The following is a 16,771-nucleotide window of genomic DNA, read 5'->3' on the forward strand; positions in this document are numbered from 1 at the left end:
AAACTAAAGAGGCTTGGAGGGTGTAGCTGCCGATGGTGGATTGGCCCAACCTCTGGTTACCTGACCCACAAGCTGTGTGGGTACTGTAATCACTGCCAGGCAGGGGCTGGGAAGCTTGTGTGCTGTGGTTGCTGGTTGGGTAGACACGCAGCTGGAAGCCTCTTCTGTGGCCATGAAAGAAGTAAAAGGTGGACAGGGGTTGGTGAGGGTCCATGGAAAGGCCCAAGGACCTGGCCCTAGCTCAATTGTCCTTGAAGCTCTCTAGTGCGAAGTGTGCCTGATTTCCGAAGAGACAGGATCCATCAAAGGGAATGTCCATGAGCAAGGCCTAGACACCCCCTAAAAGCCAGAGATTTTCATTCAGGTGTGGGGGCCTGCTTTGTTTAGTGAGTCGGTCATATCCAGCCCACAGAGTATGGTGAACTAAGCTACATCCCTCCGGTCAGCAATAGCTTGGGAGAGTATGGCTTGGGCCTGATCTGAAACCATAGGCAGCACCTGCGCAGCTGAGTCCAAGAGCGAATACAATTATCAGCACCAAAGGTACGTGGTATTCACCAACTGCAGTGCCAGACTGGCAAAGAAAACATCTTCTTCCCCGAGGTATCCAGCCTCTGTCGGGTGGAGTGGTAGCCAGGGTTTACTCTGGAAGTGGAGTCTTGGACCACCAAGCTCTCTGGAGTGGGGTGTTTGGTGAGGAAGTTGGAGCCCCCTGGGGTGGGGTGATGGTGGTGGGCAAGTGTCCTATTCATAGGAGCCATTGTGCAGGACTTGGACCAGGCCCTAAGTCGGACGTCCGTGCGGGGTTTATTAAACGGAAGAAGTGGTTTTGAAGGGGTGACTTGTGGCTGAAGCACCTCCATCAAGGAAGTCATCTTGACAGCCACAGAGAGAAGCTGAAGGTCCAGGACCTTGGCCGCCCTCTCTCTCTGGAGGCTCCCTCCTCCATAGCCACGGTAGGAGGAGAGACCTAGCCAGTATCTGGGGAGGCGTACAGTCCACTGGCATCCACCAAATCCTCACACCAGGTGTCCTCAGGGACATCTATGGGCTAGGATTCAGCAGTGCCCTCTGGTCCCTCCCAGTCATTCTCACTTCCTAGCCCATAGACATAGGGCATAGGCTCCGGTCTGGATGTAACACCTCCAGCCGGCGAAGGAGTCGGCGTTGGACGACACCCATCCATATCGGAGTTGGAGAGGAGTATGGGGGTTGGTGCAGGATGTGCCGGGGACATCAGCAGTGGAGTCAGAGACAGGGAAGTTTGAGTTGGCTCCACCGGCTCCAGTCGGGATCCGTCTGGACATGAACAAAGGAGCCCCACTGGCGCTGGGGGTCAACCCGCCAGCAGAAGATCAGTAGGGCGGGGGTCCCTTCCGATCCTACAGAGTCCGAAGATGCACCAGCAGGGATGGGCCGTCCAAATATAACGTACTTGGACTCATAAAATTCTCGGAGTTGGGCAGGGGTAGCTCCAGCTCCTGGGGAGGCACGGAGCTGGCCCAGGCTCAACCAACAGAGCCAAGTCTCAAATGCCGACACCCACATCTTGGTATATGAATTCTACGGACTGGGTGAAGTTGAAGACCTCTTTGACTTCTGCTTCTTATAACGCTTGCGTGACTTACCCGTACAACTGACTGCGATGATGAGTGTTTGGAGTGGCTTTGTGATCGATCCCAGGATCTTCCTCTAGACTCAGGATTGAGACCATTGTGGTGTCACATGTCAAGCAGTAAGGAGCGTCAGGCAGTGCTGCCTCATGGCTTTGGAGTGCATGGCACGACAATTTGACACAGGTCTTGGTGTAGTGATACAGCATGCGCCACCAGAGGCAAACTAGCTGTAGGTTTGTCACCTCCATGTGCCGTTGACAAGCGTTGCATAGCTTAAAAACAGTCTTCCTTGCAGACATCCATGCCACACCAGGAGATCAATGTCTCAAAATAATCTTTGACAAAATGGTCAAACAAAGGTCAGTCAAAAAACGTCTGGGATAGCTCTTCTCAGGATCTGCGCAGACTAACATGGAAAGAAAAGAACCAACGTCAGTGTGCTGCGGTGGCACCTATATAGGCACTGTGCACATCACTTCCAGTGCAGAGGATGCAACGCAGAGCCATCTACCAGTGCACAGGGGTACTGCTCACAAAACAAATCTGGATCCAGTCTGATGCCTGGGGACAATTCTAAGGTAAGGAATAGGCGACTGTAAGGCACTACTTGATTTGCCACTAAAATTGCTTCATTTCCACAAGAAATTCCATTCAGCACTTGTGTTACACACAAAACACTTCAAGACTCCCACAGGATATGTTCAGTTGTGTCAACCCTTCTCTGATCATCATAAACAACATGAAGCCATCACATTCTAAGGAAGTGACTGCAATCATCCTTAAAAAGAAACTCTTAGATCATCTTTCTCTGCTTTATGTATCATAATTACACTCCCACCAAGCTGTTACCTCACTCCCATAACAGGACAATCACGTTTTTTGAAAATGAACATAATTGTATCACTAAGAACTCGGAAACCTGACATAAATTTAGATATTGCAGTTTATTAGCAAAATTATTAGAAATCCAGCTCCAAAACCTTGAAGAAGATTTCTAGGTGTGTGGAATTCCTATAGCCTGGCACCCAGGACATTTTGTTTGGGGTCAAGGACAACAGATTTTTATGTTTATTTTGTCTGTGAGACAAGAAGGCCAAACCCCCTGCTGCACAAACCCTTAGGCTGCCAGTTTACAGGAAAGGGAACTGTCTGCGTTTGAAGTAATATTTGTGTACATATGTTAATGCTGTTTGAACTTGTATTTATGGTTCATTAATGCAAAGCCTTCATTAGGGTGAGCGCTCTAAATAAACGTTTTAAGGTCACACTGCACTACAGACAGTGGTTCCAGTAAGAAAAAAGTGTGCACGCATGTTTGAAAAGTTTAACAATATGAGGCTACGTATAATGCTCTCAGAATAGTCTCTGATTAGGGGGGGAAAACGTTTTGCTTCATTACTCAAATTGTAGGTACTATTTCTTTGAAGCATCATTTACTGAAATGTGTTGATGCATGCTAGTATTAAAAAAAAATATTCATAATGGAAAATCAGTGTAACCTTTTCAACAAGATTATGGGAATTAACCAGCACTGGCAAGCCAACCGATCGTCATTCGTTGTCAGTCTTTTGGTTTTGTTAATGTGTGTCTTGTTTTGACATGGCTTTTGTAACACTTTATTGTTGTGGGTGCTACCAGGCCTTCACCACTGTAACAAACATTGGCAAAACGCAAAAAAAGTTATATGTATATGGTATATGTCTTTGTATTAGTGGCTTTTATAAATGCACAAAACTTTACAGAACTAGAACAGGCAATCATACTCCGAGAAAATATTTGTGATCTGTATTTTAACACGAGCAACTATTAATGTGCAGATTTGCTCAGGCAAAGATCTATGGAGTGTTTAAAAGATCATTTTCCCTCCATCCACTTTTCCCAACCCCGGAAGAACTTCTACTTCCGCCTTTGTCAGGAGTAAATTCCCAACCTTTCTCCGTATGGGAAAAGACTAAATAAGAGCTGGTGAAAATCCTTAAAATATGCAAGTTGGTAGGTTTGCACAGATTCAACGGCATTCCAGCCCTGGAACTATTACTTACTGCTCCTCCAGCCCCAGTACTACATCTTCAGAAAGGTGGCAAAATAAGGAAATTGCTACAGTAGGGCTTGAAATTGCTAGTATTCAAGCTCTGCTATAGTATTATCTCTGGCATAATCAGAGAGGCTATTATCTGAGCTCTTACATAATGAGATTGCTGGCATAATTTGTCGCCGCACTACATGGCACCACAGGTAGATTTTTTTACAGGCCACGTAGATTTAAGAAGCAACCTGTCCCATGGACAAGTAGATATCTTCTTAAATTCCACACCAGTGCATTTATCCTTGACCCAGCCAGTTGTGCATCAGATAGTAATACAGCACAGAAATTCTAATCACAAAGTTATTTGACGATCTCTTCAGTGACAGAAGTTTCCTGGTATATCAAGACCTCTCGGCAGCTGTTCACCTTTGACAACTGTGAGATTTTGGTCAATGCTGCTTCTGCTAGGAGAGAGAGAAAATGGCAGTATTCTGGTTTGTTTTAATGCATTTTCCTCAGAGAAATCTTAATATGTTCACACTGAGACCTGCATATCATAATCCGTTACCCTGTCATGCAAAGTGATGATATCACCCATGAGCTTCAACTTACATATAAAGTACCTGGGATAGCATTGGCATGCTTAATTTTTACATCACATCATCAAACAGTAAAGGCCTGCAACCTTTATTTAACTAAATCAGAGAAAATGAAGCTTTCCCTTGTACATTTAAGGGATTGTTATGAGTCACTTTGTTATTTGAATACATTGTTTGCTGTGTAAATCTGTATTGTTTATTTTGTAAACGTTTTTCAGAACACTTAGCCAGGTCTGGCCAGAAAAGTAACTGCCTGGGTAGAAAACTATGGTAGTCTTCCCCCCCCCCCAAAAAAAAAAATCCTTATTGTTATTTATTTGTCCAATAAGAGTACAGTGTCAGTATCATCCTTACAATTTAGTATGCAGATCACTGAAACTGTCTTTTAGCAATACACCTTATTAAATGAATAATGCTTTACACTTCAGGCTTTAAGAGATGCCTCTATCAGTCTACAATCTCAGAACAGTCTTCACACAATTTCCCCACTCCATTCCAGTTGACGGCTTCAAAGCAATATGCACCTGCTTCCCTACCCTAACAAAGTCTAAGTTTTATTTGTTTTTACCAACTTCACAACTGACATTCCAAAGCCACAATGACCAGATCACCGGACCCACTGCAGTTAATAGGGAAAAATAACAGTTTTTTATTTATAATATTTGTAGATCCCCGTAAATGTAGGCCAATGCATCACTCTTCTCTTGTACTTCTCAAATGCAACTTGGTGCAATCAGAGCCAACTCAGATGTTGCAACCATCCTTATCCCAAATATACAAAGATGAGCGAAGGGGTTACATGGTCAACTCTCTACCACAGTAGACTACTGTTGGATTCCTGCATCACATTTAATATTTTATCACATATAACAGTTCATCTTCAGCAACCTTCTTACTTAAAGGCAGGCCTCCAGACTATCAGGTGTCCTAGAGCAACAAGAAGGAATAGTCACCGTTTATTGGATATAACTAACAAAAGAAAACTGAAAACAAGAATTAAGTAATCGCCTTTGCAGGCCGCATCTGGGGACAAGCAATATACACCTTTGAGCCAAATAGTCTCCCTTACTGGAAAAATATTTACTAATGGGTTGATTTATTACATTTCTTATGCATCAACTATCCAAGGGCCTGTAAAAACACAAGTGCCTAGCTCTTCAAGCCGTTCTTACTTGAAGGATTAACATACAGGGGCACATTTACAAAGGTTTTACGCTGCGCAGAGTAGCAAGCAAAGTTGCCGCACTACATTGCATGAAATTGAGAACGCAGAAATGCACCATATCTACTAACATATGGTGCACTTATGCTCCCTCATAGCACTGACACACTCTGCAGCCTAGTGCCAACGCAGGTACCCTTGTGACGTGCTGCAATGGTGCCTGCATTACAAGCAGGATTCTTTTGTGCAGGACAGGCATTTTCTTTTTATTTCTGTGGGATGGATCACAGGTAGAACAAGCATTAGCAACATTTACCATTGGCCCAGATTAGAACTAGCTTGTGTGCGAATGTGCTCCTTGTGAAGGAGCAAAATGTAGTCACTCAAAGTGAGGTTATCCCGTGGCTGAAGTGGGCTGAACCCCTGCCCCTTCCCTTATTGTAATGGGTGGAAGCAAAATGTGAGGGATAAACCAACAGACCAATGGATTAAGAAAGCTGTTTGAAAGCCCCTTTAAGTAAATATGATGTACATTTATTATTTTTTTAAACTCAAAAGATCTTGGCTAACACAAGACCCAAAACGGATGGAACAAGGAGAAATAAAGATGTTTTTCCTCGTTACTCCTGGATTTAGGAGGCACAGGTAAATCTGTAACTGCGTCAAATTCATGGCTTTGTGAATCTCTACTAACATTTTGAGTTGTGGCTGCACCAAAAAAGTGGTGCAGCCACAACGCAAAATGTTAGTAAATCTGCCCTAGAATTTCCTGAATATTATTTCTTCCTTTTCAATACATATTTTTCTTTTAGTTTTCTATGTTTATGGTTTGAATTGGTTTATTGAAAAAGAAAGGAAAATGTTTGTTTTTTTGTAAGCACTTACACCCACCTGCATCCAGAGGTCACTGGGAGAGGGGAACTGACGGGGAGAGAGAAAAAAGTAGGATAAGAGGGAATGGGGCATAAGGGAATAACTGCAAAAATTACAGCCCCTCCAAACCCAAAGCATCAACTTCAAAAGATACAAGGGTGTTCCTGTTAAGCACAGTCTGTCAGTTCGCTGCCTTAGATCTATTTTGGCAAAAATGGCTGATGTTCAAAATCGGAAGGTGTCAGTCTAGTCGTGCATTGTAGCTTGAGTTTAGTCTCAAGACTCGCAGATATTTTAAACAGGTAAGTCCTTTGATTTCTTGAAATAAAAAAGTTAGTAGGGTCTTGTCAAAAAGGTTTGCTTGTTTTCTAATGCTACCCTGATTGTTTTCATGCCAAGTAAATCCTACAGCTTGTGCAGGGGTGCCACTGTCCCTCATTTGGATACTAAGACTTGTCTGGCATCCCCGAGGGCCAGTGTGATGGCCCTGCCTGAATGTAATCGTAGGAGGTATGTTTGAATTTTGGGGAGTCTAAGGAGAGTGTAGCGGGAAACGGTGGAATATGAGTCAAAGATCTTGTTTATTTCAGATCACTTCCTCTCAATATCTAAATTTTGAGACATCTCCACAGGAGGTGCCTGAACCTCCACAATTGTGCCAGCATTTACTGGAGTTAGCTACTCTCCAGTTTGTCATATAGTCCAGGGTGTAGTACCAGGAGCATGTAATTTTTAACTGTGCTTCTTTACTTGCTGCACTAAATGCAGATGTGTCGGTTCAATAAAAAACATCTGTCTACCCTATCAGTGAAAGTGCATCCTCACAACCACATAATCCAAAAGAAAATATTAGATTGGCATAAACCTGGACTGCGATGAGTAATCTATAAAGCAGAATGTTGGCTGGTTGACCCACCCGTTGAGCCAGGAGGCTCACCATCTCAATAGCAGGTGGATGAGATCACATGTGCTGAAATCTAGAACTACATCTCAGGTCCTCATTGCACAGTACAGGGCAGCTGGATTCTTGTTGGTCCAGTGAACTTTGAGCTTGCAAACAAGCGGGATTAGCAGAACGCAATGAACACAAACAATAACAAAGTACCAGGTTCACAAGTAATAGACCTAATGTTAATAGCTGGTGAGGGAACTCCTTGGAATAAAGGGTCTCCATAATGTGATATATAGTAGATGTAACAACACCAATCTGAACATTGCCCCACAGTTAAATGAACATATCTTTTTTTACTGATTGCGGTTAGTGAAGGTCATTTGGTTCTGGTAGTCCTGCTCTTTCTTGTTTGCCACTAGATTCTCACAGAGAGACAATGTGCTTGAAGACCAAACTCAGATTGTGATGGGATCGAACTAAGAACAGTTTTGTGACGAAACCAAAGGGCATAATTTACGAACCCCTTGTGCCACAGGTGTGTCACTTTTTATAAATAAAAAAAAAAGTTTGGGATACAAAACTAGGGAGCATTATGTGGTCCAGTGCATAAATTTAACTACTTGACCTATAACTGAATTAAGATGCAATGTTCCAAAAGAAAGGACGCTATTCCACCAATTAGGGTAATGGGGTCTTTTCAGTCACCACATGCATTAGTCTTACAGGAACCTCACTCACAATTGGGTGACATGCTTCATCATCGAGCCATGCTCCTCATCAGGCCAGCACTGCAATGCCTGATGGGCCCTACTAGATCTTTTTAAGAAAGGAAGCCGGTAGTGAGTGGATGTGAGAGGAACTGGGAAAACTGCTAAAATTGGCTAAAGGTGCCCAAGAAGACTGTCTTTAATATAACCTGGCACCCCTTCCAAGGTTAAAAACAAAAAAAGAGGGAAGTACAGAAAACAATGATCTGGTTTGCTACCAACAACTAAATGTATGTCTACCACCCTAATTAGAGATTTAGATATTATGGAACTGTGTGTGGGTATTCCCTACACTACAGAACTGCTAGTCATGGTCAACATGTTTCTCGCCTACTACAGTCACACGGATCAGGTGGCAATTCCTCAGGACCTGTTTGTTGTGCCTAACCCTCACTAAAAGAGTAAAAACACTCTACTCCTATTGCCTATCTAAGAAATAACTGAAAAGTCTCAGGCCGAAAGAAGAGACCTCATTGAGCAGCATTATGGCAGCCATACACGACATCCAAGGCTCCATCTCACTCTTGGAGGCAAAGTTAGACACAGTCAAACAGACGTCAACCTCCTCACAACAGATATGGGTAAGTTCTCGGAGAAAGTGACCGTGGCGGAAACACATATAGAAGGCTGATGGCAACCAGTAAAAATCTGGAGGAGCAGGTCCAGTCGCTCACCAAGAAGACCTCAGAGATGGAAACCAAACTTGAGGACCATGAACGGAGGTCCAGGCGAAATAATGTGCAAGTGGTGGGAGTGCCAGAGGGCATGGAAGGCCCTAATGTGGACCTCTTTGTGGAGGACTATCCAACTTTTTCTCGGTGGAAAGGGCACACATGGTACCAGGCCTCTTCCAAAACCAGGGGCCCCGCCACGCACAATAGTTGCCAGGATCCTGAAATACAGGGACTGAGACGCCATCCTGCAGGCGACCAGATCCTATGAGGACTTAAAACTGGACAACATTGTTATTCACTTCTTCCCTGACTTCACCCTCCACGTGCAACATCAACGGAAGAACTTTAAGTTAAAAAGGGGCCAGGGAGCTGAGGTACATGATGCTGTTCCCAGCCAGACTCTGAGGTGGTGGTGGATGTCAAGACCTGGCACTTTGGGTCCCCAGAGGAGGCGTGGGACTAGCTGGAAGGCTGGAGGAATTGTGGGGAAGAGGTAGGGAGATCTTGGGAAGCCCCGACCCAATGGAGCACACATGACCGCACCGAAGAAGCTGGATGGGAGGCACCTCTCGCAGACAGAAGACTGAAGGACACTAGGGGACCACCCCATAGGTTTGAGGTTCCCGTTGGACTAGAAGTCCCTGATTTTTTTTGGTGGGGGGGGGGCGCGAGGGAAATCGAGAGAAGCACCCAGGGGAAACTTAGCCATATAGGGACCTAGGGCAAGTTAACTAGTTGACGTACGAGGGGGAGGGAACACATTAGACGTGACAGGCGCTCTGCAAGTTGGGGAGGTGGGCTCAAATGAACTCATAAATCAGGGTTGTTGGGAGGGCATAATTGTGGGAACTAGTTTTACTGTTTGAGTCTTTGAGGAAAGTGCTGCTTTTTTAGCCTAATATGTGGGCAATTTGGGTTACTGTTGGGAGCGACGAGGATCCGGGTCAGGGACAGGAAGGGAATGCTGTTGGGACTGGACACCTGGCCCCAGCACTGATAAAATACCTGCTGATGGGGAGCCCTTTACAAACTTTGACTATAAGCGTACACAGGCCTTTTAACATATAAAGCGTAATGAACCTGATATTGTTCTGCTTCAAGAGACACATCTCCGAGGGAATTACCATAAGGCACTTGACAGATTTGGCTATACACTCCGGGCTCACGAAGGATATACCACTGACTCCAGGGGTGTGGGTATACTTGTTAAAAAATCTGTAGCTCTCATCACACATCGGTCATGATATGACCATAATGGATGGTATGTGGCGCTATCGGGAACTTGGGAGGGAACCACTCTAAACATTTGCTCTTTGTATCCCCCCCTCGTTTACAAGAAACAACACTCCAAAAGGGTCTAGACCTGTTGCTGGTATTGCCTCTTGGAGTCCTGATCTTGGGGGCGGCAAACCTAAACTTAACAATGGATTCGGGGGTAGAGCGATCATGGGGACCATAGAACAGAGGGAGTGATGGCTTGCTTTCCCAGTTTGCGAGGACACTGGGCTTGATTGATCTGTGGAGGGAGCAAAGCTCCCACATGAGACACTGCACATTTCTCTGCGACTCATGGGAGCTTCTCCCGATTGGACTACGTTTTCACATTGATTGCTCACGCTCCCCAGTTCGGGGACACTTTCATCCACGTGAGGAGGGTCTCAGACCAATCCCAGGTTATGATCACATTGACAAGTCCTGTTAAAGACTTCACACTACCGAGCTGCCTGGAGCCTGCGGGATAAAGGGACCACAGATAGACTAATAGAGGGGCGGATCTATACTTTAAAGAAAATCGGAGTTCGGTGCCATCAGCAGGCACGCTGTGGGAACCTTTCAAGACAGTCCTGAGGGGACAGACACAAACACTAATTGGGGCAGCCAGAAAAGAGTCACGGCTGGAATGTGCTGCCATTGAGAGAGATGGAGTGAGAGGGATAGCCCTCACCTAGGGGGCCTTGGAGGACCGAAGTGAGCTGCAATTAAGGCAGCTGGAATTGAGGTCTCTTGGGAAAATAATGCCAGGAATTATGCTATTACAGCCCACCGTCAACTGTACGAAGTTAGTGACAAAGTTGGCAAATCACTGGCATGGCTGGAGCAAAGAGACAGGAAGTGCTCATGGGTGCTAAAGATCAAAACACGGAAAGTGTCCACAGACAATGGTGCAACCATAGCAGAGACCTTTGCAGATTACTATGAGGACCTGTACGCCTCCAGGACTACCATGTCCACAGAGGACTGTACTGACTTTCTAAGGTATAATCATTTGCAGGTGCCACGGGGCGTACAGAGACGCACTGGAAGGTGACATGACGGAAGAAGAGGTGGCCCATGCTTTTAGTGACCTACAGTTCGGGAAAGCCCCAGGCCTGAACGGGATTCCAGTCAAACTGTACAAAGGACTGACTAATACAATCACTGGCCCACTGCTAGAGATGTTTAGGAAGGCCTGTGACAAGAGTTACCTACCAGCAGATGAAAGAGCCGCAACGATTACAGTGATACATAAGGAAGGTAAGCCCCTGAATGTTTGCAGCTCATACACGCCTAAAGCTTTATTAAATATGGAGGCTAAGGTTTTGGCCAATGTCTTGGTGAACAGAGTTCGTGGGTGACCAGATCCTATGAGGACTTAAAACTGGACCGAGTTCGAGGGGTCCTAGAATCTCTGGTGCAACTGGACCAGTCCGGATTCATGCCAGACAGAAGTACACAACTTAACCTCCGGCGCCTGTATGGGGTGCTACACTTGACTGCCAAATCCCAGGCAGAGCAAGCAGTCTCGATGGCGTTGGATGCCAATATGGCATTCGATTCCCTTGAGTGGAACTACATGTTCGCAGTTTTGGTGAACATTGGATTTGGTCCGCAGTTTTGCACATGGGTAAAATTATTATGCGCCTCCCCCATGGCGCAGGTGAAGGCCAATGGGGTGTTATCTCGGGAGTTCAGATTATGGAGGTGCACCCGTCAGAGTTGTCCCATCTCCCCTGCTCTTTGCCCTGGCATTAGAGCCACTGTGGGTCATGGATCCACCAGGATCCTTTAGTTAGGGGGATACAGGTTTCAGAAGGGTGGGAAGGGCAAATTTCATTATACGCTGACAACATCCTACTTTATTTATCAAAGCCCTCCCGTACTATTGGCAGTCTCATGCAAATATATAGAATTTTTGGAGACCACTCCGGATATACTATAAACTGGCCGAAGTCAGTGGTCTTTCCCCTCTCGGGGAGAAGCCTCGCTTCCCTCGGGATTGTGGGGCTTCAGTGGAAATGGCAGGCTTTCAATACCTGGGAATATACACGACTAGGAACCCCCAGGACTTCCTGAGGAGGAACTTAACTCCCCAATAGCAAAAACTCAAGGAGGATGTCACTCCTTGTCCCGGCTTCCCACTGACCCTGACGGGTAAGGTGGCGCTCTATAAAATGATGAGCCTGCAGCAACTCTTATATGTAATGCAGAATACAACTTATAATATACCACAGGAAGCTTTGAGCACCACAGACTAAGAGGTACGCAGGATCCTGTGGGGCCGGTGCATGCCCAGGCATGCCCTGGCCAAGCTGCAGAAGGGGGTCTATGACGGGGGCTGGCAGTTCCGGGCATCCAAAAATATTACTGGGTGAACCACCTTCTCACAGTCAATCAATGGGTGTTTGCAGACCAGCATGATCCTGCGTATAGGCTTGATAGACATGATGGGGATGGGAGGACCTGAGGCCTTACAGCATGATACTAGATGTGAACGAACCCTGCCACACCATACGAGGGAGGTGATTAGAGTTTGGAAAGAAGAAAACAAATACCTGGGGTGGGTAGGGAAACTCACTGACCTCTCCTTTCTATGGCATAGCGACAAACTTGTAGAAGTGTGAGGCCTGCAGGGATTTCATGAGTGGGAGCTGATAGGAATAGAATGCGTGGGAGGTGTGTGGAGGGGACAACATTCATCAGTTTTGAGACACTTAAGGAGAAATACACTTTAGCGACCACTGAATATTATCGATATTTGCAGCTGGGGTATGCCTTGAGGCAGCATATCCAAGGAGGAGATCAGCTGCCCCAAGCATCTCCACTGGAGGATAGGGTCCTATTAGAACCGCTTCCCAAAAAAGGAATATTCGTGATCTGTAGGAAATTAAACAACAATTACTAAGACCTGCTGAGTAAATTAAGGGAGGCCGACCTGGGACATTTAGAAGGTGATGAGTGGGTAGAGGCCCTCGGTGGCCCCAGGGGAATAGCCATCAAGGCCAGGTTCCAACTAGTCCTGTTAAAAATCCTACATAGTTCATACTACGCTGGCCCACTGCTACACAAAATTGGTAGGGCGGTGAACTCGCTGTGTTTGAGTGGCTGCAAAGATACATAGCCCAGGAGATGTCCCAAACCACTGCACTGGAAATACCACTGGACCCTAAAATGGTCCCTACTGGGAGTCTCGGGGGAAAACACATGTCCCAGATACAAGAAAATTTGGTTGAGGCTGGCGCTGGGAGTAGCCAAACGCAATAGAGCAAGAGCCTGGGGTGATACAGTCACCTCTTGGCTAATAGATTGGCAGCACGACCTGGATTGGTGCCAGAGAGCGGAGAAAGCTATATATAAAGGCAGGGGCTGCCCTAGGAAATGGGAGAAAATATGGGGAGATTGGGAGACTGTCTGAGGTGAGGGAGTTCCTCAGGGGAGCTCTGAGAATGGAACTTAAGGGTGGGGAGAAGGTTTTTCTCAGCAATGTAGTGGCTGTAAAAGCGCCATAAAGGTTTTGATGACATATTCTCTGGTAACATGCTAAATATGTCGGATTATTAAGCATGCACCTTCTATGCTTCAGTGTGTACAACAGTGTGAACCCTGTATTCTTAGTTGTTATAATAAAAATACTTTTTTTAAAAGAACTGCAGTAGTACTGCAGCCTTCGGATGCCAGTGAATAAACAGTACTTAACACAAATCTCTCCAGTAATCACCGACTGTCCCAGGACCCAGACAAATGATTCAAAAGAGGGTCATTCACTTTCAGAAGTCATTCCATGCCTGGGAATACACGGACTTTCTTCCTTAGCAGGTTTGTTGCAATGGCAACCAGAACCTCTCTGAAACAATGTCAATGCATAACTGAAAAGCAAGTAAGGTGCACTTTCCCTCTTATTAAAAAGTGTACGGGTGCTATGTCTGGAGAGGTCATCCATCAGGTGTCTTTTTTCTGCTTCGTTTCGCTCAGACACAAGAGTGGCACAATGTCGTATTTCTGGCGCGGTCCTGTTAATGTTGCATAAAACATTAAATTTAATCTCTATTACACCATTATTTGCCCCTGTTTCTACAGATTTAGAATACCGACTGCCAAGTTTTTAATCTTCTACAGCTTTCTAATTTGCCTCTAGTTGTACAGGATGGTACATTACTCTATTGTTGGTAAGTCGAAGGCTTTAGCAAGTTCTACCCGGTGGAGTAACAGAATCGCCACCATCAGAATAGCAAAGTTCGAAATTGCCCTTATATTTATGTTGCTTTTATGAGGGCTGAAAGAAATTGTGTGCAGTGATGTGGATGCAGAGTTTATACTCAAATTGCGTCCCGGTTTTTAATGTATTCAGCTTTCTATTACTGAAATAATGTATTTGCAGTCACTTACTGATGGAGGATTAGTTGTAGATGGCAGTCTAACTGATGCTGGATCTTGTGTTGTGTCATGCATATGGAACTGAAGGTGTGGAATTCGATTATCTGGAGTGCTGGACACTGAGGGCTCAATTGATGCAGACTCATATGATTATCTGGTGCCAGTGGCAGTTTCTAAATATCCTGTTGTGGCTACAACCAGTGTCTGAAAATTGGGAGCAAACAACAGTGGTATGGGAGGAAATGCGACACTTCAACGCCATGAGAATGGCTAGGCAGCTGCAATTTACACAATTTATTTTTGCGACATCAAGAGGAAATTAAAGTTACTGGTGGTGAGAAGTTATTAGAATGGATTAGTTGAAGATGCTAAAGTAATGATAGCGAACAGAAAGAGCACTTTATGTAATAAACTTTTGAGATTAATTGTATCCTTGGGACATAGTGCAGGGAAGCTTTCCTATTAGGAGCACTATCTGTAGTGTCTAAAAATGTACCTTCAAGCAGAAAAGTGTGTAAGGTTCATGTCCACTCTTTTATTTATTAGGCAGATTTTACTGGAAATACAATATTGCACTATACAATCTTAGAGATACTGCTGTTCAATGAATCCCATTTCCTTACAGAAACACTGCATGGGACATTAGCATTTACTAACAACAGTGGAGGCAGGCATCACGTTAGCTGCTGGCTAGGCCTTGAAATTATCAACACCAAGGGCTTTAGTTAGAGTTTGGCAGACAGGGCACTCTGTTACAAATGTCAGGGAGTACCGTGTGCGCAAATTGTCCATCTGTCCACCTCATTTTGAGACAGGCTGACTGTAAGCTTTACATCACAGAGCTCCCACTGGCTCCGTAAATGGAACGGTCACTCTCATGGCCTGAAGGAGTAGGGGTTGTCAAAGTAAAGTCATCATACAGCTTGGTCTATTTAGTGCAGACAGTGGGAAGTTTTTTCTGGCTGTAATCACCAGGAAAAGCCTGGCGGTGACAAACTGAAAAACTCCCATAAAGTGGGCCATTAGTATTTTGTTTTTCGGAGTCAGACTCCTGCTTTGGAAGCATGCGTCTGAAAAACAAAAACTGTTATATTTGGTGGATGGTGTTCAAAAGAAACGGCGCCCGTACAAAAAAGCCTTTTGTATCTTGAAGGGAACTGCTGTGGAGGCAGTAACTTTCAAGGTACTGAGATGATTGCTGGACAGGCGGTCATCTCTAAATTTGATCTATGGAGTAAATCGGGGTAGCAGACTTAGGGGTCATTCCGACCCTGACGGTCCATGACCACCATGGCGGAGGGCGGCGGAAGCACCGCCAACAGGCTGGCGGTGCTTCCTGGGCTATTCTGACCGCGGCGGTAAAGCCGCGGTCAGAAAAGGGGAACCGGCGGTTTCCCGGCGGTTTTCCCCTGGCCCAGGGAATCCTCCATGGCGGCGCTGCTTGCAGCACCGCCATGGGGATTCCGACCCCCTTCCCGCCAGCCTGTTTCTGGCGGTGTCCACCGCCAGAACCAGGATGGCGGGAACGGGTGTCGTGGGGCCCCTGCACTGCCCATGCCACTGGCATGGGCAGTGCAGGGGCCCCCTAACAGGGCCCCACAAAGATTTTCACTGTCTGCTTTGCAGACAGTGAAAATCGCGACGGGTGCCACCGCACCCGTCGCACACCTGCAACTCTGCCGGCTCCATTCAGAGCCGGCTTCCTCGTTGCAGGGGCTTTCCCGCTGGGCCGGCGGACGGCCTTTTGGCGGTCGCCCGCCGGCCCAGCGGGAAAGTTGGAATGACCGCCGCGGTCTTTTGACCGCGGTGCGGTCATTCGGTGGTAACCGCATGGCGGGCGGCGACCGCCTTAATGTCTTTTTCTATACTGGCAGAGGCAGCTCTGTCAAAGCATAAATCAGACCACGAGACTATAGTGTTGCACGCTTCAAGTACCTTATCTCGGAACATACCATCTCAAAAACATCCAAACTATGAGTGTTTGTTGAATGGGGAAAAAAGGACATGCCTTTAAAGAAGCTAGGCCAGAACACATCTGATTCTGTGGTATTAAAACCTGAATATCATTTGTATTTTACATTTCAGTCAGACAATCCAGATGAAAAAGAGAAACAAATATTTCTGCTCATTTATTATCCACGCTCGCATATCCTGTGTTCAAAGATACAGAAGTGAATGAACTGGGATTTTTGAAAGCGCATGATATGACCTATTGCGCTGCCATAGGTACCGTCCAGTCTCCTTTAAACAATGAAGAATTCTTCCATGTCTTCTGTGATTGTAACATAATGACTTAACATTACTGGAAACATTAATTTAAACGATTGCTTCAGTACATGTGTAACATCTCCACTGCATGGATCACTGCCAGTGCTCTTGTTGCGTCAGACGACTGTTCACTGTTGCTTTGGCTACCAGCCATAGGCCTTGGTCCACACGACTTTCTTTTTAAATTCCGGGAGAAATCGGAGACCCAGAAGGGAAGCTACAAAAACAAACACATGTCTAAATTATGAGAACTTCGCAGACTA

At 45.7% G+C, this 16,771-nt stretch overlaps 1 protein-coding gene across 1 annotated transcript in view; it reads right to left on the minus strand.

The window, feature by feature from the left end:
- Positions 1–16,356: 16,356 nt before the first annotated feature.
- Positions 16,357–16,771, minus strand: part of FOCAD (focadhesin) — a 1,081,710-nt gene continuing 1,081,295 nt past the window's right edge. Inside the window, exon 44 of the mRNA XM_069239095.1 lies at positions 16,357–16,725. Coding sequence (XP_069095196.1) covers positions 16,652–16,725 — 74 coding nt within the window. The 3' untranslated portion in view covers positions 16,357–16,651. The remainder of the gene's footprint in view (positions 16,726–16,771) is intronic.

Source organism: Pleurodeles waltl, chromosome 1_2 (genome assembly GCF_031143425.1).
Source record: "Pleurodeles waltl isolate 20211129_DDA chromosome 1_2, aPleWal1.hap1.20221129, whole genome shotgun sequence".
Classification (NCBI taxonomy): domain Eukaryota; kingdom Metazoa; phylum Chordata; class Amphibia; order Caudata; family Salamandridae; genus Pleurodeles; species Pleurodeles waltl.